The following is a 26,421-nucleotide window of genomic DNA, read 5'->3' as shown; positions in this document are numbered from 1 at the left end:
ATAGTTTGGGGACGCCTGCTTTAAAGGATGTATGGAAAACTCTGGATGTCCTGTCAGAATCCTTCTGCAGGGGCTGAACCCTCATGGAGAACCTCTACTTGGGCAGCGCAGAGGGAAAATGTGGGGTTGGAACCCCCACTCAGAGTCCTCACTGGGGCACTGCCTAGTGGAGCTGTGAGAAGAGGGCCACCGTCCTCTAGGCCCTAGAATATCCACTGGCAGCTTGCACTCTCTGCCTAGAAAAGCTGCAGGCACTCAATGCCAGTCCGTGAAAGCAGCTCTTGGGGCTAAAGCCTGCAGAGCCACAGAGGCAGCATTGCCCAAGGCGTTGAGAGCCCACTGTTCATACCAGCGTGGCTGGGATGTGGGACATGGAGTCAAGAGATTATACTGGAACATTAAGATTTAATGATTGCCCTACTGGGTTTAGGACATACGCAGGGCCTGGAGCCCCTTTCTTTTGGCTGATGTCTCCCTTTTGAAATGGGAGTATCTACCCAACGCCTATGTCCTCATTGTATCTTAGAAATAACTAACTTGTTTTTGATTTTATAGGCTTATAGGCAGAAGGGATTAGGCTTGTCTCAGATGAAACTTTTGAGTTAATGTTCGAATGAGTGAAGACTGGGGATTGATTGGAAGGCATGATTTTATTTTTCCATATGAGAAAGACATGAGATTTGGGAGGGGCTGGGGGCAGAATGATATGGTTTGGATCTGTGTCCCTACCCAAATCTCATGTTCGATTGTAATACCCAGTGTTGGAGGTGGGACCTGGTGGGAGGTAATTGGATGATGGAAGCAGTTTCTCATGAATGGGTTAGCACCATCCCCTTGATGCTGTTCTCCTTAACAGTGAATGAGTTCTCATGAGATCTGGTTGTTTAAAAGTATGTAGCATCTCCCCTTGACTGCCTCTTGCTCCTGCTCCTGGCATTTATGACATCCTGCATCCACTTTTTCTGCCATGATTAGAAGCTTTCTGAGGCCTCCTCAGAAGCAGAAGCCACTATGCTTCCTGTACAGCCTGCAGAATCAGAAGCCAATTAAACCTCTTTTCTTTATAAATTACCCAGTCTCAGGTATTTCTTTACAGCAGTGCAAGAATGGACTAATACAGTGATGTGCTGGTTTCCTGCCTTGGGGAGCTAAGAGGTGGGTCTTTCTCAGTTCAGAATTTATGTCTTCTCTTAACCTGTTGCATATGAGAATTTCTTGACTATAATTTCTTCATATAAAAATAGATAAGTAGTCTATTGCTTTCTTGGTTCTTATGGAAGATGCAACAAACAGTAATCTCCATGAGTCACACTGAAAAACAGATACAGTTCGTTTGTCAACTCTGGTTGGTTGCTAAAGGCAGCCTGGAGCTCTGTGTTGAGAAGGATTCTGAAGCTTGCCCACACCTTTACAATTAGTTCTGTTGTAAATAAACCCTCCTCAGATCATCATAATTAGGAACCATCTGTTTCCTGGTGGAACCTTGACAGGAAGATCATGATAGAGAAAATTTTCCTTTTTGATGAAGGTATTCAGATTTGAGACACTGAGGCTATCCAAAGAGGGAGACACATGCTTTGATAGTCACATAACCATATCAATCTTGGTGATGCACAGTGACAGATATGGCAATCAGATTAGATTATCTTTGCACCATTTCTCTTTAAGGGTAGAGAGTTACACTGGGCCCAATACTCCAACTAAGAGAACTAAGTCAAAAAAATTCAGATGACTTACAAATGACAATTTTCCATGTCACAAAAACACATAACCTCTAATGTTTGCAAATTACCCCAACTATTTCTGTGATACCTCAGTTTTTTTTTAAAAAATTTTAATCTATTTTTAAGTTGGAGTCTTGCTCTGTTGCCCAGGCTGAGGGCAAGGGATGAAAAGGTAAAACTAGGCAACAACGTGCCTCCTTCCATGTCTTTCTCTGACTACAACACCTGCTGAATTCCTCCTGGGAGCTGAATAATACGTGCAGCTTTTTGTTTGTTTTTGTTTTTTGAGACAAAGTCTCACTCTGTTGCCAGGCTGGAGTGCAGTGGTATGATCTCGGCTCACTGCAACCTCCATCTCCTGGGTTCAAGCAATTCTCCTGCCTCAGCCTCCTAAGTAGCTGGGACTACAGGTGTGCACCACCACGCCAAGCTAATTTTTGTATTTTTAGTAGAGATGGGGTTTCACCATGTTGGCCAGGATGGTCTCAAACTCCTGACCTCATGATCTGCCTGCCTCAACCTCCCAAAGTACTGGGATTACAGGCGTGAGCCACCACCCTTGAATGTCACCCCAAAGGGCCAATCTCTCATGTTGGGGCCATCACACTTCCTAAGGAGATGGGTGAGGGTAGAGGGTGGGGAAGAAGCTAGAAGACAGGTGGCAGGAATCCCCATCCTTTCCCTCCTCATTCAATGGGGCTACAGCTATTTTCCTTACAGCTGTCTTCCCAAGTCTCTTCTGAGCTTCTATTTCTGGAAACAATAACAACTCAAGTTCAGATGAGATCTCAAGCTATTTAGAAATCTGGAAACAAAAGCCCCAAGGATTCTCAGATGCTCAAATGAAGTGAGGTTTTGGATGCCTTATTTTGCTAAGTTTTCTATAATTCTCCTTTAATAAAGTATTATTTTACCTACTCTTTCCTGACCCATGTCCATAAATTTAAACATAAAGCTTCAGTTTTAAGCCAATAGCCTTGTAGCCCAAAGGAATGGTATAAATATAGACACTCTCATTAATCTCTAAGTGTTTTCCTGTAGCCCAAAACTCTTTCACAAAATAGATTTTCCTGTAGATGTAATGCAACAACAAAGAGACCCCTCTCATCCCCTCCAAGACTTTTTGTTTTTACAGGAAAAAAGCAGATTTGACGAATGTCTAACCAGTCTAGATTTGTATTTTTGCATTCTTTGAAAATTGGTTAATTATAATGAAATCAGGATAGATGGAATTTTAATGATGAAAATAATGGAATGAGTTATTTATCTGGGAAATAATCTATTTATATGGGAAATGGAAATAAGGAAAAGAAGGGGAACTGGAGAGTAAATGAAAGTTTCAAATAGACTTTATCCTTTTCTTTTTTAGACTTTTTTTTTTTTTTTTTTTTTGAGAAAGGATCTCGCTCTGTTGCCCAGGCTGGAGTGCAGTGGCACAATCTTGGCTCACTGCAACCGCTGCCTCCCAAGTGCCTGGCTAATTTTTTTTCCTCTATTTTTTGTAAAGACAGGGTTATTGCCATGTTGCTCAGGCTGGTCTCAAACTCCTGGACTCTGGCAATCAAACTCCCCCACCTTAGCTGCCTGAAGTGCCGGGATTATAGGCATATAATATAATTCACCGTCCCTGGGCTTTTCTTTTTCTTTTTTTTTTTTTTAGAGACAGGGTCTTGCTCTGTTGTTCAGGCTGGAGTGCAGTAGTGCAATCACAGCTCACTGCAGCCTCAAACTTCTGAGCTCAAGTGATCCTCCCACTTCAGCCTCCCAAGTAGATGGGACTATAGGTGTGTGCCACTATGCCTAGCTAATTTTTAAATTTTTGTAGCGATGGGGGTCTTGCTATTTTGCTCAGGCTGGTCTTGAACTCCTGGCCTCAAGCAAAGCTCCTGCTTCAGCCTCCCAATCCCCTGATTTTATATATAAATTTAAAAACATCTTCACTAATTCTTCAGCCAATCTACTCAATGGCTTGAGCAATCCCTTTGAAGTGGGGAGAACTGCTTTCAGATAGGAAACTCAAGGAGAGTCTGAATTTAGAGCTCCTATCTGCTACAGGACTGTTAGATCTCAGCCTGGAACACATTCGTCCATGTTCTCTTCCCTTACTTAGGGTTTTTTTGTTTTATTTTCTCACATTCTGTTCACATCAAATACACTCAGCACACACGTGCACCATATATACATTTCCACCCTCCCCACACAAGCCCAGACAGACAAGACACCGCAGCACCCCCAGCACATGGGCAGGCAGTTTCTTGACGCTGAAATGCCCCAGCTGGAGGCCAGGGAGAACCTGGGCAGATTCCATTTGCAGCCCTGCACCCGTGACTGTAATGTCCCTCTCAGGGAACACCAGCCAAACCAACTCCTGCAGTGAAAAGAAACACCCACCTCCACCTGGAGGGAGATGGCTGATGGCGTAACACTCCCCTCCGTCAGAGAAGCCATCTCCTCCTTCCAGGAGAGTGCCCACCTATGGTCAGCATCCCACCTGATGTGTCTCTAACAAGAGGTCACTAGGAGGCCAGGCGTGCCTGGCAGGCAGAATCCTACACACAGCAGACAGGGACTCATGGCCACTCAGGGGCCTGAAAGCTGCCCTTCTCAGCCAGCTGCCACTCAAGGGAGAGGCATGTGGACAACAAACAGGGACCACTATCAGTAACTCCTTTCACTGATCAGAAGATTGTGTGTGTGTGTGTGTGTGTGTGTGTGTGTGTGTGTAAAATAAATACGTTTTCTTCATACAATAAGTGTCGTGTAGAGAATTTGTCAGCCTGTCTTTACCACAGCGTCACACACCTCCCAAGCATCTTCTACGGTTCTGCAATTCGCCAGAGCTCTTGCCACATCTCTTCCTATCTGTGTGGCACTTCATTTGTAAACCACCTGTCTTGAGGCTAGGCCTTTCTTGTGCCCAAGGAGTCATGTTTTAGCATCTGGCTCTTATTCACTGGCGACTCTCCCTTCCAGCCCCCACCTTTTCCTGCAGGACCTGGAATCTAGCTTCAGCTGCAGAAACAGGAACATACTCTTCACACCTGCTGGTATTTATTTTCAAGCTAAACCTGCCTGGTGTGGTTGTGGCCTTTCTTTCTTAAGGACAACACACATTTTCTGCTTACACTGATTCCCTCTCTCAGTCTGTCTGCACAGCCATCCCCTTCTTAGCTGGCCAGCAGCTACGCTGAGCTGAGCTGCTTTCAGTGATACCTGAAAGTAGCTTTTTTCCTTTTTTTTTGAGACGGAGTTTCGCTTTTGTTACCCAGGCTGGAGTGCAATGGTGCAATCTCGGCTCACCACAACCTCCGCCTCCTGGGTTCAAGCAATTCTCCTGCCTCAGCGTCCCGAGTAGCTGGGATTACAGGCATGTGCCACCATGCCCAGCTAATTTTTTTTTTTTGTATTTTTAGTAGAGACGGGATTTCACCATGTTGACCAGGATGGTCTCGATCTCTCGACCTCGTGATCCACCCGCCTCAGCCTCCCAAAGTGCTGGGATTATAGGCTTGAGCCACCGCGCCCAGCCCGAAAGTAGCTTTTCTAATTGCTCAGGTAATAAATCAAGTTTGAAATACTGGACCATAATCCATACACTATACGATGCTTCACAGACAGATCTGGACTAAGAAGTAAAGGTAAATGGGATGATTCTGATAAGAGTAATGAGCACAAAGAAAAACTCTATGCATGTGAGGATGAATATAGCTTCTTTCTCTAATGGAGATATTTTAGGCACATGCACTTTCTCAATAGATCTAGGATCAACACTCTGACAGCAAGGCAACATTCTCTAATGTCATCAGTCTAGGTCCTTAAATGTGTCATCTCTTTCTTCTTCAAAGGGTCAGATAGTAAATACTTTGGGCTTTGTGGGTCATACAGTTTCTGTTGCAGCTACTCCCCTCTGCCATTGTGGTGTGTAAGCAGCCACAGAGAGTAGGTCAATGAATGACTGTGACTGTGTTCCAATAAAGCTTTATTGACAAAGACAGGCGGTGGAGTGGGTTTAGTCTGCGGCCCACAACTGGTGGGCCCCTACCATGGAGTGTCCCCAGTGCCTGAAACCTGTGTTCTTGAAGCATCAGCCAGTGGAGCAGAACCACACAAATGGTCATAACTTAGAAGATGAAAATCATTTTGTTTCCTTAATGAAAAACAGAATGGGTGATTCTTTAGTCAGCATGCTTTTTTTTTTTTTTTTTTTTTTTTTTTTTTTTTTTTTTTTTTTTTGAGACAGGGTTTTGTTCTGTTGCCCAGGCTGGAGTGCAGCAGTGCAATCTTGGCTCACTGCAACCTCCGTCTCCCAGGTTCAAGCAATTCCACCTCAGCCTCCCAGGTAGCTGGGATTACAGGTGCCTGCCACCACACCCAGCTAATTTTTTTTTTTTTTTGGCATTTTTATAGAGACAGGGTTTCACCATGTTGGCCATGCTGGTCTCAAACTCCTGACCTCAGGTGATCCACCTACTTTGGCCACCCAAAGTGCTGGGATTACAGGCGTGAGCCACTGTGCCCAGCTTAGTCACCATACATTTTACTGTAGTTCATAACCCTGACCAGAAAGATGTAATCTGCTAGGGCCTTTAACACACTAGACCAGCCATCCCCAATCTTTTTTGCACCAAGGACTAGTTTCATGGAAGACAATTTTTCCATGTTTTTCCATGGATAGGGGCATAGGGGGAAGGTGGTTTTGGGGGTGGGGGTGATTCCACCTCAGATCAGGCATTAGAGTCTCATAAGGAACATGCAACCTAGATCCCTTTCATGCACAGTTCACAATCGGGTCATGCTCCCATGAGAATCTAATGCCAGCCCTGATCTGACAGAAGGCAGAGCTCAGGCAGCAATGCTTGCTCCCACCACTCACCTCCTGTTCGGGGGCCTGGTTCCTAACAGGCTACAGACTGATACCAGTCCACAGCCCGGGGGTTGGGTACCCCTGCCTGAGCATGGCCAAAAGGCTATGAAGAGTAATACTGATAGACCACCATCAGTGAATCATACCTTTAAAAATGATACAGTCTGAGTTAGAAACTGCGGGTGACAAGGGAGGACGGAAGATCTAACTTCTCCTCCTCTTATTCTTCATCATCCTCATCATCCCGAATAAAATATCTAGAGGGGGTTATAGCTTATGCATCAGCTTTGCTTAGTTGGCACTGATTTTCATGTTTACAGAGTGCTTTTTATGCCATCTTTCCCTCTGCTGTGGCGTCCAGTCTTTTGCCCCTTGCTTGTGTTTTAGCCCACACATGCAGATTAGATTTTTGGTGGCTTTGCAGTCAGATCAGAGCTGCAGGGGTGTGGCTGCAGCTGAGAGCTCCTCCACTTATGGCAGCTAAAGATACGCTTCTCCCAGTATGAGTTATTGTCCTATCTACTAATTGGCCTTACAGTGATGATTTATCTCCTCTAACAGGGTCCCTCACTTCAGGGCTTTGTGATCACCTCAACATGAGGATAAACGTGATCACACACAAGAGACCAGAATCTCCCCATAAATCAAGTTTATTTGCCAAACAGGCAGTTTGACAGATTTTATGGAAATGATGAGTTTTCATGTTCAAAGCACATTCCATATAATTTTACAAATACCTCGATGCTATATTATAAATAAATTAGTGCATAGAGATCACTTAATATATGATGTACATTTATGATACATTTTAACTAATTTCTTAGGTTGCCCACAGCTGACATTATATGGTGTTTTTCATTATTTTGTTTTGAATGAATGAGCTCATTTTATTTTTGCCGAGACAAGGCTATACGCATTTACAGTTTCCTCCTGGGAAATGCCTGAGCATATCCCAGTGGTTCTGTTTGCTGACTGTGTGATGAGAATCAGATTTCACAGGCTGTGGCCCCAGATGGCTCTGTTCATTAAGAACTGTGAAGAGAGAGGGAAACTTGACAGAGAACCACCACAGAGTGAGGACCAAGACTGGTCAGCAGAGATGCTTCAAGGATGTGCTGTACAGATAAGGCAGGCTTCAGGGAGAAGCTGCCCACTCACAGTTCCATGAATACAAAGGCAGTGCTGAGTAACTGAAGGAGGGTGTGCTGAGGGCTTCATCTGAAATGCCACATTAACCAGGCTTCTTTGGGTAGAACGGGCAGGTGGCAGATTCATTGGTTGAATGGAATTTGTAGAAGGTAGCTCCTTCATAATGTAAGTTTAAAAATTTGTTATTTATTTATTTTTTTAAAGAGGCAGGGTCTCACTATGTTGCCCAGGCTGGAGTGCTGTGGCTATTCACAGGTGTGATCATCACACACTACAACCTCCAAGTCCTGGCCTCAAGTGATTCTCTAGGCTCAGCCTCCTGAGCAGCTGGGACTACAGGTGTGGTAGTGGAAGCCTAGCTTCCACAATGTTAGGTTAATGCATAGGAAGATGCAATTACCTGTCTTGGCATCTTTTAAGAGGGAACTTGGGCTGGGCATAATGGCTCATGCCTGTAATTCCAGCACTTTGGGAGGCTGAGGCAGGTGGATCACCTGAGGTCAGGAGTTCAAGATCAGTCTGGCCAACGTGATGAAACCCTGTCTCTACTAAAAATACAAAAATTAGCCGGGCATGGTGGCATGTGCCTGTAATCCCACCTACTTGGGAGGCTGAGGCAGGAGACTCTCTTGAACCTTGGAGGCCAAGGTTGCAGTGAGCTGAGATTGTACCACTGCACTCCAGCCTGGGCAACAAGAGCAAAACTTGGTCTCAAAAACAAAAGAGGGAACTTGATAAGTTACAATACGAAGATGAGCAAAACAAGGAAAATCCTAACAGTCAAAAGAAGGGTTGGATTTGCAGAAAAGGTTTCAACACACTGATGACCTGTCTGCACCCACTGTTTATCTGTCTACCTATTTATTTTTAAAGGAACTAATAAGGCTGCCCATTTTGGATAACTATTGTTTTAATAAGTTGAAGGGCATAGAAAATCAAATTTTCATGATCGCACTTCCTAAAATAGAAGTGTATTCACTTATATTTCAAAGGAATTGCTTTTAGAATCAGAGGGAAAGTGATTTTCCAGGGTTGTATCTTCAGATGCTTTTCTGTTTACATTCTGCCTCAAAATTACTATTTAGTCAGGCATGTATGCAATTTTTGAGGCCATTATAAAAATCTTGGCATCCCAAGAGGAGTGAAATAAACATAATGGAGATAAGTAAAATGACTTACTCCTATTAGCATTTTGCATGAGATTTGAGGTGTTTGGCCAGTAAACAAAGATACATGGGGGCACATGAAGAACAGCTGTACTGCAGATTTCTCAGTTGTAATCTCATTCTGCTATTTAAATATTCAGGTCCATGTACAAGCTCTGCATAGGGGCTACAGAAAAATCACATCCCATCAAGCCTGAAGCCAAATTTGGCGGGTGAGGGAAAAGGAGCACTAGATACAATGGAAATGACTCTACAGACTAGGAATGCCAACTTCACCACTGAAGCAAAGAACAGATAATTTTTATTAAGTATAGATGATTAGAGTTTCACTTATCAATCGAAAGACAGAATCACAAGAATAGGCCAACTCTGACTTAAGGTACCAGCAATAGAGTTTTCCAGAGTTCCTTCCTAGTTTTCCAGATGAGACTGTGCTCAGCTGTAATGAACCATCAGCTATCCATACAGGGAAACATCTTTCACTTGCACATTTAATTTCAGTGTTCTTTTGGCTAAGTGAAATCAAGGAAGATAATGGTACACATGAGAGAATGTATCTATGGGAGAATTCAAGGATTCCTTTTACATTGGCCTTTGGATAACTGAGTATGTTTTTTTAAAAAAAACCTATTTTATTTATCAAAACCTCTACATTATTTATTTACTTATTTTTCTTTTGAGAAAATCAACTAGGATATATCATTTGCTAACAAACAACTGACCTGTTTCTTCCAGTAAAAAGTGATGTGTTTTTCCCTGTCTTTGAGAGATATTCATTTTAAGCACTGTCTAGTCAGAGGACTTTATTTCAAATCCTAGTTTGTCGTAAGTTACTATGTGAACTTGGCTAGTAGTATAGCCTCTATCAGCTGTTTTCTTGTGAAATTAAGGCTAGACTCAGTGATAGTAAATGTCCATTTAAGTTCTAAAATGTTCTAATTCTATTACACTCTCGGATCCTAATCATACAGCTATGGGTGAAGAAAGTCACCAAAGAGTTGGGATAGTTGGCTAGCTATATGCAGGAGATTGAAACTGGACCCCCTCCTCACAACATATACAAAAATCAACTCAAGATAGATTAAAAGACTTAAAAGTAAAACCTAAATCTATAAAAACCTGGAAGATAACCTAGGAAATGGCACTGTCAACACAAGACCTGGTAAAGATTTCACAAAGATGCCAGAAGCAATTGCAATGAAAACAAGAACTGACAATTGGCACCTAATTAAACCAACGAGCTTCTGTACAGCAAAAGAAACTGTCAACAGAGTACACCAGGTGTTCCCAAACTTTTTACACAGCGGACCAGTTCACTGTCCCTCAGACTGTTGGAGGGCCGCCACATACTGTGCTCCTCTAAATGACCACCAATGAAAGAGGTGCCCCTTCCTGAAGTGCGGCGGGGGGGCCAGATAAATGGCCTCAGGGGGCCGCATGCGGCCTGTGGGCCTTAGTTTGGGGCCGCCTGGAGTACACAGACAAATCTACAGAATGGGAGAAGATATTTGCAAATGATACATCCAACAAAAGTCTAATATCCATCATCAGTAAGGAACTTAAATTTAAAAGCAAAAACCAACCTTATTAAAAAGGACATGAACAGACACTTTTCAAAAACAGACATACATGTGGCCAAGCAACAAGAAAAAATGCTCAACATCATCAATCATTAGAGAAACACAAATCAAAACTGCATACCATCTCACACCAGTTGGAATGGCTATTATTAAAGAGTCAAACTATTATAGATGCTGGCGAGGTTGTGGAGAACAGAGAATGCTTATACTATGCTGGTGGGACTGTAAATTAGTTCAGCCATTGTGGAAAGCAGTTGCTATTCCTTAAAGAACTTAAAACAGAATTACCCATCAACCTTGCAATCCCATTACTGGATATACACCCAAAGGAATAGAAATCATTCTACTATAAAGACACATGCACATGTATGTTCATCACAGCACCATTCACTGCACACAGTGAAGACATGGAATCAACCTAAATACCCACCAATGGCAGACTCGATTAAAAAAAAAGTGGTGGCACATATACACCATAGAATACTATGCAGCCATAAAAAAGAATGAGATCATGTCCTCTGCAGTAACATGGATGGAGCTGGAGGCCATTATCCTAAGCAAACTAACGCAGGAACAGAAAACCAAATACCATGTGTTCTCACTTGTAAGTGGGAGCTAAAAATTGAGTACACATAGACACAAAGAAGAAAACAACAGACACCGGGGCCTACTGAGGGTGGAGGGTGGGAGCAGGTTGAGGATCAAAAAACTACCAAACTACCTATCAAGTATTATGTTTATTATCTTGGTGACAAAATAATCTGTACACCAAACCCCTGCTATATGCAATTTACCTCTATCATAAATCTGCATATGTATCCCTGAACCTAAGTTCTTTTTTTCCTTTTAAAATAAACTCATCAAAGAGTCTCCAACAAGTCACAGGCCCAAAGTCCACACAGTGACAAAAATCTCTGAGCCAGTCTCAAAGCCCTAGACCAGATATTTGAACATTCCATGCAGTAAATTTGCCTTTTAACCAAGGTTTGGGCTATTATTTAGATGCTTTATAAAATGATTTAAATCAGAGTTTATTCATTGCCTCCTGGCAAGTTCACGAGTCACTGAGAGGTCCTTTCATAGTAAAATTATGAGAGAAATGACACATCTCTGTGGTTGTTTTAAGCTTGTAAGTGGTTAAAAGTTTGTAGAAAAATAAAAAGAACATCTTGCAAAAAAGTGATCTGACAACTCAATTTGAAGTTGTTCACATTAACGCACAGGTTTAAGAGAAAAGAAACCTCAGAATCAGATGTTTAGATTATTCATTGTTTATATTATCAGAGCCCTGACTCATTCCCATTTTTTTTTCCTTTTATTTTTGAGAGTGAGTGTTGCTCCTCTAGCCCAGGCTGGAGTGGAATGGCACATTCTTGGCTCACTGCAACCTGTGCCTCCTGGATTCAAGTGATTCTCCTGCCTCAGCCTCCCAAGTAGCTAGGATTACAAGTGTGTGCCACCACATCTGGATAATTTTGTATTTTTAGGAGAGATGGGTTTCTCCACGTTGGTTAGGCTGGTCTCAAACTCCTGATATCAGGTGATCCACCTGCCTCGGCCTCCCAAAGTGCTGGGATTACAGGTGTGTGCCACCATGCCTGGCTCAATTTTATATTTTTAGTAGAGACGAGGTTTCACCATATTGGTCAGGCTGGTCTCGAGCTCCTGACCTCAAGTGATCCTCCTGTCTTGGCTTCCCAGAGTGCTGGGATTACAGGTGTGAATCACTGTGCCTGGGCTCATTCCCATTCTTTTGGGAACATTTTAAAGGAAAAAAAAAAAACAATGGCAATAGAAATAATCTAAAATACATTCACACCCATAAAAGAATTTGCTACAGAAAGGACTGCAACTTCCCCATGGAACTTGCTGCATCTTTTCCAGATGAAACCAGAGAAAAGTAAGCATACTGTGACTCACTCATCTAAACCTTAGAAGCATAATTATCTAGCTATCTTTTAAATAACACCCACTACAACGCTATGCTCACAGTTGGTGCTTAATCAATAGTTTCCAGTTGAATCAATTGGTTGAAGCTGAAGTTCCCATGGTCTCCCTTAGTAACTTGTTTCCATGAGAATTTAACCTTAAACTCACGTAAAACAAACTCATTCAGCCTCAAAGTCCACTGTTCCTTTTTGGGATTTCTCAGTTGTACTTAAGCTAGTTTTTCCTTTAAGCAAAAGCAATGTTGATTTTTGGGTCTGTTTTCTCTAATTGATATCATTTTGATTTCTGTAAGTTGCTTTACTCAACTTAACCTCAGGTGCAAATTCAGTGACAGAGACCATGAGCATGAGTGACCTCATACTGGGCTCCATGACAGAGTCCTCCGGGAATCCACGTGATATGCGCCATTCAGATGTACTGCCTGCCCCTGAATTCTAACTGCTAATAGAAAAGTCTTTCAATCAAGTCTCTTATAGCTGTTACAGTCTCTCTTACATGACTGCAAGAACCATTACCTAGAGACCAATGGCAACCGTAGGCTCAGCGGAATTGTGGAAAAGGACTTTCATGCTCATCAAACATGGCATGTGCTTCTCTGTGTTTTCCATACTACCTTGAAGTGAGATTGGGTTCCGATGAATGGACTGTGAACAGAAGTGATGTGTGTGCCTCCTATACCAGCTTTTCCCTTGCTATTGAGATTAGAGCTATGTGTTCTAGAAGTGTGCAATGGCTACTTAATGGATCAAGGTTACCAGATCCACATTAGGGTTAACTCCAGTGAAAAATAAACCTTTGCTGCTTTAGGTGACTGGGATTGTGGATTTGCCTATTAGGGCAACTAGCAATACTTATCCTTTTTTTTTTTTTTGAGACAGAATCTCACTCTGTTGCCCACACTGGAATAGGGCAGTTGTGCAATCTCAGCTCACTGCAACTGCCACCTCCCAGGTTCAAGTGATTCTCTTGCCTTAGCCTCCCAAGTAGCTAAGATTACAGGCCTGTGCCACCACATCTGGCTAGTTTATTGGCATTTTTAGTAGAGATGTGGTTTCACCTTATTGGCCAGACTGGTCTTGAACTCCTGACCTCAAGTGATCCACCTGCCTCGGCCTCCCAAAATGCTAGGATTACAGGTGTGAGCCACTGCACCTGGCAAGGACTACTTATTCTAATAAAAGTTTAGAATGATGCAGTATTCATACTTAACAGGAGAGGGAAAGAACTAGCATTCATTATCTACTACAATAGGGAGACTTACTCATTTGGGGCTCTGGATGACCTTGTGTGGAAGGTCCACCTTACAGCTGTGGAAACTAAGGCTTGACAGGGGCCCAGCTGGTAAATGGTGAAGAGCTTTCAAGCTCAGGTCCAGCTCCAAAGTCTTTGATTGTTCTTACTAGCCCGTTGCTTCTCAAACATTAGTGTGCATCAGAATCATGCTGGTTAAAAATGCAGATTCCTGCACACCACCCACTGTCCCCCTGCAAGAATTTCTGATTCTAGGTCTGGGTGGGGCCTCAGAACATGCATTTCCAACAAATTCCTAGGGGATGCTTATGCCACTGGCCCAAGGACCATACCAGGAGAACCACTGCATTGGACCTCTGATCCCCACATTGCAAGAGGCACAGGTATTACTGAAATGCAATAAAAAGCCCAGTTAAGCCCAAGACAGAAGAACATCTCCTTCCTCTTGTTCATTCCATGCCTTATCTTGCCCTGGAGGACATTTGCACATATAAGCTTGACCCACTGGTCTACAACTCTGCATTCCACCAGGATACCTACCAAACCACAGGTCCCTGGGAGAAAAGTTCTGTTCGACATAAAAACTAAACCAAACTAAACTATTTTTTTTTTTTTGCAGTGGGTTTGCCAGAAATAGGAAAACCCTAGATTTAGAAGATGTGCTTCTCTGTGCCCTTTATTATCTCTAAGATCATTGGTTCAGTTTCCTCATCTACAGAATGGGATTCCCGCTAGCAGCCACCCAGATGAGTTGGTGATGGGGAAACACTTCATCTACAGCAACAGGCTTTAGAGTTATATATGGCGTCTATCAGGGATCTTCACCATAAGAGGTCTTATAAATGTAGATGGACTAATTCTTCTTTTCACTTATAAATGTAGATAGGCTAATTCTTCTTTCACCTGGCCAGGTATGGTGGCTTGCACCTGTAATCCCAGCAGTTTGGGAGGCTGAAGTGGGTGGATCACTTGAGGCCAGGAGTTTGAGAACAGCCTAACAAACGTGTTGAAACACCATCTCTACTAAAAATACAAAACTTAGCTGGGTGTGGTGGTGCTTGCCTGTAGTCCCAGCTACTCGGGAGGCTGAGGCATGAAAACCACTTGAAACCAGGAGGTTGCAGTGAGCCAAAATCATGCCACTGCACTCCAGCCTAGGCAACAGAGTGAGATTCCATCTCAGTCAATCAATCAATACCCTAATGAACACAGCCTTGCTTTCTACCATCTGGTTAGATTAACCACAAACAAGAACAATCATTACAGATTAAGGGAAAATTACCTGAGAACAAAAAGGGGCTGTGAGTAATAAACAGCTCAGTCTTTGAAGCTTCCTATTCATCTACCCTAAGAAGAGCCTCTTAAAATGTGACCATGCAGCCCAGAAAATTCATCAATTTCCTGCTTAGTCTGTAGTTGAGTATAGCTGTGCTCTCCCCATGCCCTGCACCCAAAATTTGAAATGCTGCTGGAATAATCAGTCATTTAAAAAAGCTATGAAATATAAAACAAAGTAAGACTCATGGCCTCCAAGAATGGCTTTTTTTTTTTTTTTAAAACAACAACAACAACAACAACAACAAAAACCTTTGCAAGTTAAAAAAAAAATCCTTTGCAAGTTTAAACAGATCAATTCTGTTCCCACTGGGTAAAAGGCAGCTCTTTGTCCACCACACTTACTATATCACTCAAAAATGTACAAGCTGCTGGGGCAGCCTCGAGTCACAGATGCAGAGAACAAGGGGTGCTCCCCAAGATGTGGCTCTGCTCCTCAGTAGGCAGTACTGGGTTTGCAGACCGGGCCTCCTCTCCTCCTGACACATAGGCACGCACATACACACCAGAGTCAAGGCTCAGAAACTGTTCTGGCAACAGCACATCAAGAGTTCAGTCTTTGCTGCAGTTATTAACAGCTGGAGGCTGGGGTGAGAGGGCAAGAAGCTGTGCATGTCCCTGCAAGGGCTCTGGGACATGTTCAATGGCTGTAGAGCCCTGTGATGGCTGAATGCCAGAACCTCTACATCTGTGGTTTTGAACTTTTACTCTATCTACTTCCAGTGCACCATGCTCAAATCTTCTTATCCAGACAGCATTCTCACCTTCCATTGATTAAAAAAAAAAAAAAAAAAAAAAGCCCCAGTGAACATGTGGTTTTTTTTTTAACTTTGCATCAAACAGGTAGTACTACAGCCTGGTCTCATCTGAGCATCTTTCAGAAGATGTCAGCATTCCTGAAGGGCTCTCAAAAGGATTTTGTATTGTGTGCAGTGAGTTCATAAAAGGTGTCAGATGTGCTGAAAGAAGCTTAGCTACTCGAAGAGTCCGTGCATGTGTGGCACAAATGTTGTAGGACTCAATAAATACACTCAAGTCATGCTCATCCTGGCCTGACTTGTTCCCGTCACACAATTTCAGTTTGGTGACTGGTGTCTTCCTTCAGTTTTATGAGCGTTCTCAGAATCCTCCCAGTTTTAACGGAAGTCTCCCTGGCCTGAGCCCCTCCCACCCAGGCTTTGTGCATCTGAAGATCAGCAACTATCAGGGCCCTCTTTCCATGTCTCTCCGGTGCTCTCTAAGCTATGCCCCACTTCCTGCTCCTCCACAGCCGAGATGAGGATGATGATGATGATGTCACACAACCACAAGAGCCAGGCCTACAAGGGTGGCCTCCAAAACTTCACTCCAGTCTATTTTCCTTCCTTTTTTCTTTGGAGTGCTAATTCACAGTGACATGTATCCAGGGACACTCAGTAAGTCCAAGTTGAATGGAATTCATAGAGTCTTTGATTGTTATTCCTATTTTTAGAAAGTGTTTCTGCAGCAGAAGAAATTACCTAGCCTGGGGAGATGCCTGCTGACACTCAGCATTAGTCCTTGGATTCCCAGGGAGATGCTGTTTGCCACTTTGGAACTGGGTGTCGGTGTGTCAGACTCACCACACCAATTTTCCCCAACCATAAACACTATGCAAGCTGCATTTAGAAGTCGAGATTACTGTATTTTATTGCCTATGCTACAAGCATAAAACAATGGATTTCAGTTTTCTGTCTTGAACACTGTATCATGATTTAAAGCAGCACATAATCCTTGGTACATATTATTTCATATTCCACTTGTGGTGACAATGGTATAGACTATTTAGGAGTATAAAATACAGATTTAGGATACTTTTTCTAGCATATTATGAAATTCTAAATAAGAAAGAAGAGTAACATACTAGGTTTCATGGAGATGATCAGACTATTATCTCACTCACTGTCAGTGCTTGCCAGCTTTTTAAGTCATGGTAATGATAAAATAGAGAGGAGGAGAGAGAACAGGAAGAATTTTGGTCACTTTCAAAGGAGAAAACTACATCTGATCTACCACATGGGGCTCAGTGGCAGTTTCTATGCCTTAAGTGTAGATTTAAGCTATTTTTTGTGATGGAGTTTTGCTCTTGTTGCCCAGGCTGGAGTGCAGGGGTGCAATCATGGCTCACCGCAGCCTCTGCCTCCCGGGTTCAAGCAATTCTCCTGCCTCAGCCTCCCAAGTAGCTGGGATTACAAGCATGCCCCACCATGCCTGGCTATTTTTTTTTTTTTTTTTTTCTTTTGAGACAGAGTTTCGCTCTTGTTACCCAGGCTGGAGTGCAATGGCGTGATCTCGGCTCACCACAACCTCCGCCTCCTGGGTTCAGGCAATTCTCCTGCCTCAGCCTCCTGAGTGGCTGGGATTACAGGCACACGCCACCATGCCCAGCTAATTTTTAGTATTTTTAGTAGAGACGGGGTTTCACTATGATGACCAGGATGGTCTCGATCTCTTGACCTCGTGATCCACCCGCCTCGGCCTCCCAAAGTGCTGGGATTACAGGCTTGAGCCACCGCGCCTGGCCCTAATTTTTTATATTTTTAGTAGAGATGGAGTTTCACCATGTTGGTCAGGCTGGTCTCCAAATCCTGACCTCAGGTGATCTGCCCACCTTGGCCTCGCAAAGTGTTGGGATTACAGGCGTGAGCCACCGCACCTGGCCTACTAGGTGCTTTAACCTTAAACTCTTCCGATTCCCTGGCTGTGGATGTTAAGGAAATGAAAGCAGTGAAGCTACTTCACCAGCTTTATGCAAGTTAATGTGCTCTCCAGGAGTCACTTGTAGACATTCTGCAGCAACCTAACTAAATTCCTAAAACTGAGAGATCTGGAACAAGTGTTCATTTTTAAGAATATGGCATACTGATGAACAATTAATCCACACAAATAAGTCACACACCTCATAACAACCTCTTGGTTAATGATGGACTGCATATGAAACTGTGGTTCTATAAGCTTATAATACCATATTTTTATTCTTCCTTTTCTACGCAAATGCCACTGTGTTACAACTGCTGCAGTATTCAGTAATGGTAACATACCGTACAGGTTTGTAGTCAGGGAGCAATAGGCTCTACCATCTAGGTTTGTGTGAGTACGCATCATGATGGTCACACAATGACAAAATCGGCTGACATATTTCTCAGAATGTAATCCCATTGTTAAGCAATGTATGACTGTACCTTCAAGCTAATTTGGATTCTACAGATGCTAGTTTTAAATTGCTACTGATCTACATGTGCATGTGCTAACGTTTATGTTTACAACACACCTGCTATTCCCGTCTCATTGGCATGTGCAGGACATGCACACAGGCTTCATGAATATACTATAAATAGGATAAACACCATCCAGGTCCAAGATATAAAACAGGTGGCCCAGGACTCAGATGGAGTCATTGGGCTGAATTCAGTCCACAAATACATATTTTTGTCTATCTCATTTTTTTAAAGGGTCTCATTCTATTGCTCAGGCTGGAGTGCAGTGGCACAATTATAGCTCACTGCAGCCTTGACCTCCGGGGCTCAAGGGATCTTCCTACCTTAGCCTCCCAAGTAGCTGGGACTACAGGTACATGCCACTGTGCCAAATATTTTTTTTTTTTTTTGAGACAGAATCTCACTCTGTTGACAGGCTGGAGTGCAGTGGCATGATCTCAGCTCACTGAAACCTCTGCCTTCCAGGTTCAAGTGAGTCTCCAGCCTGAGTTTCCCAAGTAGCTAGGACTACAGGCGTGCACCACCACACTCAGCTAATTTTTGTATTTTTAGTAGAGACAGGGTTTCACCATGTTGGCCAGGATCTCTTGACCTTGTGATCCGCCTGCCTTGGCCTCCCAAAGTGCTGGGATTATAGGTGGGAGCTGCCGCACCTAACCTCAATTTTTAAGAATTTGTTTTGTCAACCTGGGGTCTGTGTTGCCCAGGCTGGGCTCAGACACCTGGGCTTAAGTGATCCTTCCACTCTGGCCTCCCAAATTTCTGGGATTATAGGTGTGAGCCACTGTGCCAGTCCTATAAGGTCTCAAAAATGGAAACTCATTTTAAAAATCCAGATTCTTTTTTTCAGAAGAGCTAACCAACTAGTCCTTCCTTTTTCACAAAACAACAGGGGGTTGAAGTTGAACGGTGATGGCCTCCTGACGCAAGGGTGGACTTTTCATCCTGACCCTGTCCCCAACACTCCCTACTCATCTCACTGTCAGCTTCACTTCGGTGCAGTATCTGTCTGTCCCCACATGCATTTGGGGTCATGGTCCCTTCTCTAGGTCAACCCACTTGACTCTTCTCCAAGTGTGATGGATTGAATTCTGTCTTCCTAAAACTTCTAGGTTGAAATCCTAACCCCAGCACCTCAGACTGTCCCCTTATTGAGACAGGGTCTTTATAGGGATAATCATGTTAAAATGAGGTCATTAGGGTGGGGTGGTGGGCCCTAATCCAGCGTAACAGGTGTCCTTACAGAAAGGGGAAATCTGAACACAGAGATACACATATAGGGAGAGAATCATGCAGAGATGAAGGCAGAGACTGAGGTGATGCAACCACAGCCAAGGAAGGTCAAAGACTCCCAGCAAATCCCAGAGGCTGGGAGAGACGCCCAGAACAGATGCTCCCTTGCAGCCCTCAGAAGGAACCAACTCTGCTGACACCTAGATCTGACTTCCAGCCTCTAGAACTCTGAGACAATGCATTTCTGTTGTGTACACCACTTGATTTATGGCACTCTGTTATGGCAGCCCCAGCAAATGAATACACCAAGTAGTTGAAATTAAGTATCTTCCTTTGATCATTGGGAAGAATCATAGGTGAGTGGTCTGCATTATCGGCTATGTCTAGCTTAGGAAAAGGACGTCACAAGGAGAAATGCTCTTTCCCAAACCAAGCGGCCAGGCTTTCAAGAGCTTCTACATAGAGATGCATCCACTAGAAGTGGGGGGTCTGCTGGGTCCAGCACAGGTGATGAAAAAATTCTGGTCAACTCTGACGGCAAAAATAAAATGCTTGTAGTTCGTTCCTAAGTAGGAAGGTGCTATTTGAAGGGTGAAGGGATATTTTAGGGGAAGGAGTATGTCAGGGAGGTAGATGGCTCAAATCCTCATTTACTCCTGAGCTCACTTTAGATGATTAACTCCTGTGTATATGGTGAGGCATTTTCCATTTTTTTTTTTTGCAGGATTTTTCTCTCATCTGATCCAAACAACAGACAGGGTACTGGTAAGGACAGAGGACCTCAGTAGGAGAGGACTGGGCCAGCCGATGCTCTTTGTTGGGTCTGAAGAGCTGGCTGTTCCCTAGGTGAGGTCCCAAGTACACTGACTGTTGACTGACCACAGACAGGTCATGTTTTGGAGTCTTAGTCCTTCCTTTAAAAATGAGTAGCCCTAGCAACTTACTGAATGACTCACTTTTTATAGGATGTTTCAGAATCAAAAGCATGGTTTGTTAGGCATCAGGTTTCTCTTTAGTTCCAGAACACCCCATTCCTAGTGATCCTAAGCTCCAACCCCTAGGGGTTTCATCTCACCAGTCAGTCAGTGCCACAGGCTGGAACGTGGAGAAGGGCCAGAACGTGCTGGCTCTGGCTGATCATGAGGTCGCCCTGGCACAGAACCCTAACTATAAACTTTGAGAAGCATGGCTCTGTGTCTAATATTTTTAATACTGACATTTTGGGGGTAGTATGTTCAATTCTGTTTCAAATAAACAAAATGGAGCTGTGAGAAAACATCACTCTCGTGGGAATAAAAAGCTTGGTAAATGAACAGAACTAGCAGTGGATCTGATGGCTAAGATTCCATAGTCAGGCCACCTCCTAGGGTTCAGGATGTGGAACCCCAAGAGAAGATCTAGAGAGAATGCAGAATAGTTTCTCAAGGTGGGGTAGGTGCGGCAAGGGGCTGCCCTGAAGTGTGTGTGTGTGTCCACTGGAGGTGCAAAGTGCTGCTCACGTAGCACTGAGAAGGGACCCTCAGACCAGGGGACTCTAGGAGAACTTCATTAACATGAATCTAAGCACATGTCCCCATACATACCATTTCTTTATGTGTAATATAAACATACTCCTGCTATGATACACCATGCACATTACAATCCAGGCACAAATAACCATGTTAAAAAGGATGACATGAAATGAATGTAAATAGAAACTCCACTGTTTTCACCAGTCACCCCAGTGGATGGCACCATTCACCACCCCTTGGTCCTCCGTGCCATCCTGAAGTCTGAAGTCTATATACATAAGGAGGAGGAGTCACATGAACCCTGTTGACCAACGTTCATGTCCCTAGCACAGTCCACACATCTCAAATGGCAGTTGACTGAAAGAATTATTTATTAAAAAGTCCAGGTGACCGGGTGCAGTGGCTCACACCTGTAATCCCAGCACTTTGAAAGGCTGAGGCGGGTGGATCATGAGGTCAGCCTGACCAACATGGTGAAACTCTGTCTCTACTAAAAATACAAAAATTAGCTGGGTATGGTGGCAGGCACCTGTAATTCCAGATACTTGGGAGGCTGAGAGAGGAGAATCACTTGAACCCAAAAGATGGAGGTTGCAGTGAGCTGAGACTGCACCACTGCACTCCAGCCTGGGCAACAACAGAGTGAGACTCTGTCTCAAAAAACAAAGAAAAGAAAATCCAGCTGATTTGCTGAGACTTAGTATGAGTCTGCCCAATAGCCTCAACAAGTAAACATTTTTGGAAACACAGTAATTTTGGCATTTTTATGTAGAAACTCCACCTTAATGCTGGGAGGTTCTGCAGAAGTTGACATCATTTTACTTGGTGTTTCTGTCTCCCACTGATTATTCTTGGAATGCAGCACACTGTGGTCTTTTTTCCCCCTCTTATGTTACTGGAACTGTCAGGCTAAAATTATGTTTTCTATCTTGCTTACTCTATGAGAACCACAGACTTGGCCACATGCTTTTCAAAGAGCTTAAGGTTTCCAGTACATTAATAACCAGAGAATGGTGCAGCCCTGTAGCTTCCGAAATACCAACTCTACAGCACACTTCTACATTCTTTTAGTTACTTTTTGTGATCATAAAGCACACATTTTGCACACAGTAATCAGATGACCTAGTCTCATGCCACTAGGGAAAATGACTGTTTAGGAAATGACAGAATCAAAACTAGAACCCAAACTCCTGGGTTCGCTCTCTACCACAATCGCTTTCTGGTTCTCAGATATCCCTTTCATTCTCCCTGGCTTCAGGATGAATGGGTGGCTGGAAGCACAGAGTTGAGCTCTCAGTTCTAAAGGGAATAGTCCCCAAAACTCTTTGGGTATGCATCAGTGGTTATGCTCCCTTAAGGATGAACCTGAGGTATCGATATGGCCTATTGGCCTGATGTGCTGAGCTCTGTACAACTTTGCCAATTTGCTATGCATTCCTGTCTCTCCTTTAGGTACAGTCCCTGCAATCTGGCTAGAGCTTCCAAGGGTTTTACCACAAAGAAAGAAACTCCCTAGTTGAAAGAAAAGGACAAAGTGGGTTCAGAGGAAGGACGCAGACCATCTCAATGCCTTGAATATGCTGCCTTCTCTACTTGTTCTGTCCCTAGTTGATGTGTCTTCTCCTGCTAAGGTTTGGTTCTGTGTCCCCACCCAAATCTCACCTTGAATTGTCATCTCCACAATCCCCATGTGTCAAGGGCGGGACCAGGTGGAGGTAACTGAATCATGGGGGCAGTTTCCCTCATGCTGTTCTCGAGATAATAAGTGGGTCTCACAAGATCTGATGGTTGTATAAGCGTCCGGTATTTCCTCTGCTTGCACTCATTCTCTCTCCTGCCACCCTGTGAAGTGCCTCCTGCATGATTGTAAGTTTCCTGAGACCCCCTCCACCAGATATGCGAAACTGTGAGTCAATTAAACCTCTTTTCTTTATAAATTACCTAGTCTCAGATATTTCTTCCTTGCAGTGAACTGAATAATACATCTGCCATCAGCTGTAATGAAAGAGGGCTGGGAACAATGTATACCGTGGTAAACCTTCAGTAGATGCTACAAATTCCAAGCAGTATTTAAGCATCCTTTTAAGAGGAAGATTTGGGAAAGGGATGGTTTACCTGGATAAGATATCAAATGCAAAATTTCTTTCAGGGCACGGATGGTTTGTCTCTTCCCACCTCTGGGTTTTGTGGCTGCTTTTGCCAGCCAGTCATGGTGGTGGCTTGTGGATATGTATTCAGGCAGGAGAGACTGAGATTCTATTTCTAGGAGTATGCTTTGGGACAATGGTGCCCTTTTTTACTATGTTAGCCTAAACCAGGTGCAAGGACCTCACAGTGAACAAGCAGGCAGCCAGCCTCACAGGCCGACTTCCTACGCTTCCCATCTTGCTCTCATACTTGCCACAGAAGAGGTCACCCAGGCAGCCAGATGCTCTGGCATATCACTCCCATCTGTAGAGAAATCATCATTTGCCCCTCACATGCCTGGGGCTCTGCTTGCACTGTAGCAGAGCTAGAAGAATGGGAAGTAAAGGGAAGGACTTATGACAAAAGATCTGCTCCTTCTCTTTTCCTAATCCCCTGAAGGATAATACGTGAACTTGAACAAGCTGGGTCAGGAGTAGTCCAGAACCACACCCACCCACCCTAACCACCCTCAGAACTGAGAAATGGTTCTATGTAACCTGAGAGAGATGGGGGAGGCTAGAATCATTGTCTTCAAGTATGCCAAAGCATGCCATGTTATGGGGCATGAGGGTGCAGAAAAAAAAACAGAGTAAGACCAGTGACTGGGAATGGCATGGACAGATTTCAGTCCGATATTAGAAGAATGTTTAACAATAAGGCTCTCCAACAATGGGACAGGCTCTCTCAAGAGCTGTAACTATCACCGAGGTATTTAAAAGAGAAGGCCACGTTACTTCAGTCAATGAGAGAAAGTATGTATGTGTGTGTGGCAGGTAGTTGGACATTTTCTAGGACTCTAAAGACTGCATAACACTAGGTCCAGTCATCCATCAGTGTTGATGATTTTACAAAAGCCCTGTACCACGACAACATCCTCCAAGAGGAAACCAAGTTAATTTTGAAAAAGAAGCTGTCCTGGCCAGGTGCGGTGGCTCACACCTGTAATCCCAGCACTTTGGGAGGCCAAGGCAGGTGGATCACCTGAGGTCAGGAGTTTGAGACCAGCCTTGCCAACATGGTGAAACCCCGTTTCTACTACAAAAAAACCCCAAAAAAACAAAAAAAACAAAAAAATTAGCCAGGCTTGGTGGCGTGTGCCTGTAATCCCAGCTACTTGGCAGGAGAATCATTTGAACCTGGGTGGTGGAGGTTGCAGTGAGCCAAGATTGCACCATTGCACTCCAGAGTGGGCCACAAGAGAGAAACTCCATCTCAAAAAAAAAAAAAAAAACTGTTTGTAAATAACAAAATAAATCAGGTGGGAGGGAAGAATACTGGCATACTGCTGGATGAGGCCTGTGTCTACACAACCTCTATTCACCACCTTCCTCACTTGTACAATGCAAAGGTGATAGTAACAGCAGGTAACTGATTGCTTGCTATGGGCCAGATCTATTAACTTGCTTAATTTTCACAACTCACTGTTTTACATACATAGAAACACAGGTAAGGATAGTAAGTGATTGACTTAAAGTCATACAGCTAGGAAGAGGGAGAGTCAGAATTAAACCCTGGTAGACTTCTATGCATTATGTCTAGACACTCACCAGACACCACTAGTGTCTGGTGCAAAGGGCTCAAGAGAGAATTCTAGAGCTGTACTGTGTGATATTATGCAAGATAATCAAAGTTCTCTATGCCTGGTGTTCTCATCTGTAAAATGGGTATACAAATGTGTATCTTACAGAGAGGCTCAAAGAGAAATGATTTAATACGTGTAAAATGTTCAGAGAATGGTGGCAAATAATAAGTACTCAACAAAGGTTACCTATTGTCAAATAAACATGCCCATGATTACCATTAGATACCTAGATGGATAATATCTTAATATAACATAAAGCTATGCCTCTGTCTGTAATATCCATATGTAAAGGGCAATCACTCAAAAAGAGTCCCAGTGGAGTAATGAGGCATCACTACCAACCACTTAACCATATAGCAGAGAGTGTGTTTATCTTATTGCTTTGTGCTTAATCAAACTATACCTTATCTTTCCATAGGCCCTCAATTCTATTACATGATGGGCACCTGAATCTCATTCATTTTTTGAGATAGGGTCTCACTCTGTTACCTGGGCTGGAGTGTGGTGGCACAATGATGGCTCACTGCAGTCTTGACCTCCTGGGCTCAAGCCATCCTCCTGCCTCAACCTCCCATGTAGCTGGGACCACAGGCATGTGCCACCATATCTAGCTAATTTTTGATTTTGTGTAGAGACAAGGTCTTACTTTGTTACTGAGGCTGGTCTCGAACTCCTGGGCTGAAACAATCTCCTGCCTCGGCCACCCAATGTGTTAGGACTACAGGTGTGAGCCACCATGCCTGGCCAGATGATGGAGGCTTTTCTACAGATGACTGTTCTCCCTGGAAACCTACCTCTCAGTTTCTCCCTGAACCTTGAGTCAAGTAAGTTTTCCAAGATTGGGCTAAATGAAGGAGAGGGCACTATAGAAACAACCTTGGAGACAACATGGGATATTTTCCATTGTGTCTTCCTTCTTTCTTTTTTGAGACAGAGTCTTGCTCTACTGTCCAGGCTAGAGTACAATGGCATGATCTCTGCTCATTGCAACCTGTGCCTCCTGGTTCAAGCGATTCTCCCTGCCTCAGCCTCCTGAGTAGCTGGGATTACAGGTGCCCACCACCTGAGTAGCTGGGATTGCAGGTGCCCAGCACCACACCCAGCTAATTTTTGTATTTTTAGTAGAGATGGGGTTTTGCCATGTTGGCTAGGATGGTCTTGAACTCCTGACCTCAGGTGATCCATCTGCCTTGGCCTCCCAAAGTGCTGGGAATACTGGCATGAACCACTGCACCCAGCTGAGACTGAATTCTTTTGCTAGAATCTGGAGAGCTAAAGGCCCATTGCCAAGGAGGCAGAGGGTGCTGCTGTCCTACCTGGTGAGCTTGGTGCCAATCTGTTGCCTCAGCTCCAGCCGCTCCTCATCCGTCTGTCTGGGAAGGATGTTCTTTTCTTCCAGCTCTCGCTTGGAGGGCCTGTTGCTGAGTTTGATGGCTAAGGAGTCCTTCCTGCAGACCTTCATGGCCAGGGAGCCTGCAAGAGAGAGAAATGAGTCCCTTAGGGCTGACAAACATCTGCCTGCCTGACACACACACAGGGCCAACCTGGACTATAAGATACACGGCAGGAAGGAAGTCATCAAGGCTTTAACACCTGAGGAGTGGTTAAGGCCTCAGTTCCTAGAGTTCCTGCCATTGCCACACGCTCTACCCC

The 26,421-nt window shown here is 43.8% G+C and overlaps 1 protein-coding gene across 12 annotated transcripts in view; it reads right to left on the bottom strand.

Annotated features, from left to right (window-relative positions):
* Nucleotides 1-26,421, bottom strand: part of PHACTR1 (phosphatase and actin regulator 1) — a 600,452-nt gene that overhangs the window by 39,605 nt on the left and 534,426 nt on the right. For all 12 annotated transcript variants that reach the window (XM_074398444.1, XM_074398447.1, XM_074398445.1 and 9 more), the window contains one exon: nucleotides 26,085-26,241. In XM_074398444.1, the coding sequence (XP_074254545.1) occupies nucleotides 26,085-26,241 (157 nt within the window). The remainder of the gene's footprint in view (nucleotides 1-26,084; nucleotides 26,242-26,421) is intronic.

The sequence above is a fragment of the Saimiri boliviensis genome, chromosome 4 (genome assembly GCF_048565385.1).
Source record: "Saimiri boliviensis isolate mSaiBol1 chromosome 4, mSaiBol1.pri, whole genome shotgun sequence".
NCBI classification, from domain to species: domain Eukaryota; kingdom Metazoa; phylum Chordata; class Mammalia; order Primates; family Cebidae; genus Saimiri; species Saimiri boliviensis.
Note: the sequence above shows the minus strand (reverse complement) of the source record. Positions and strands in the feature narration are given on the sequence as shown.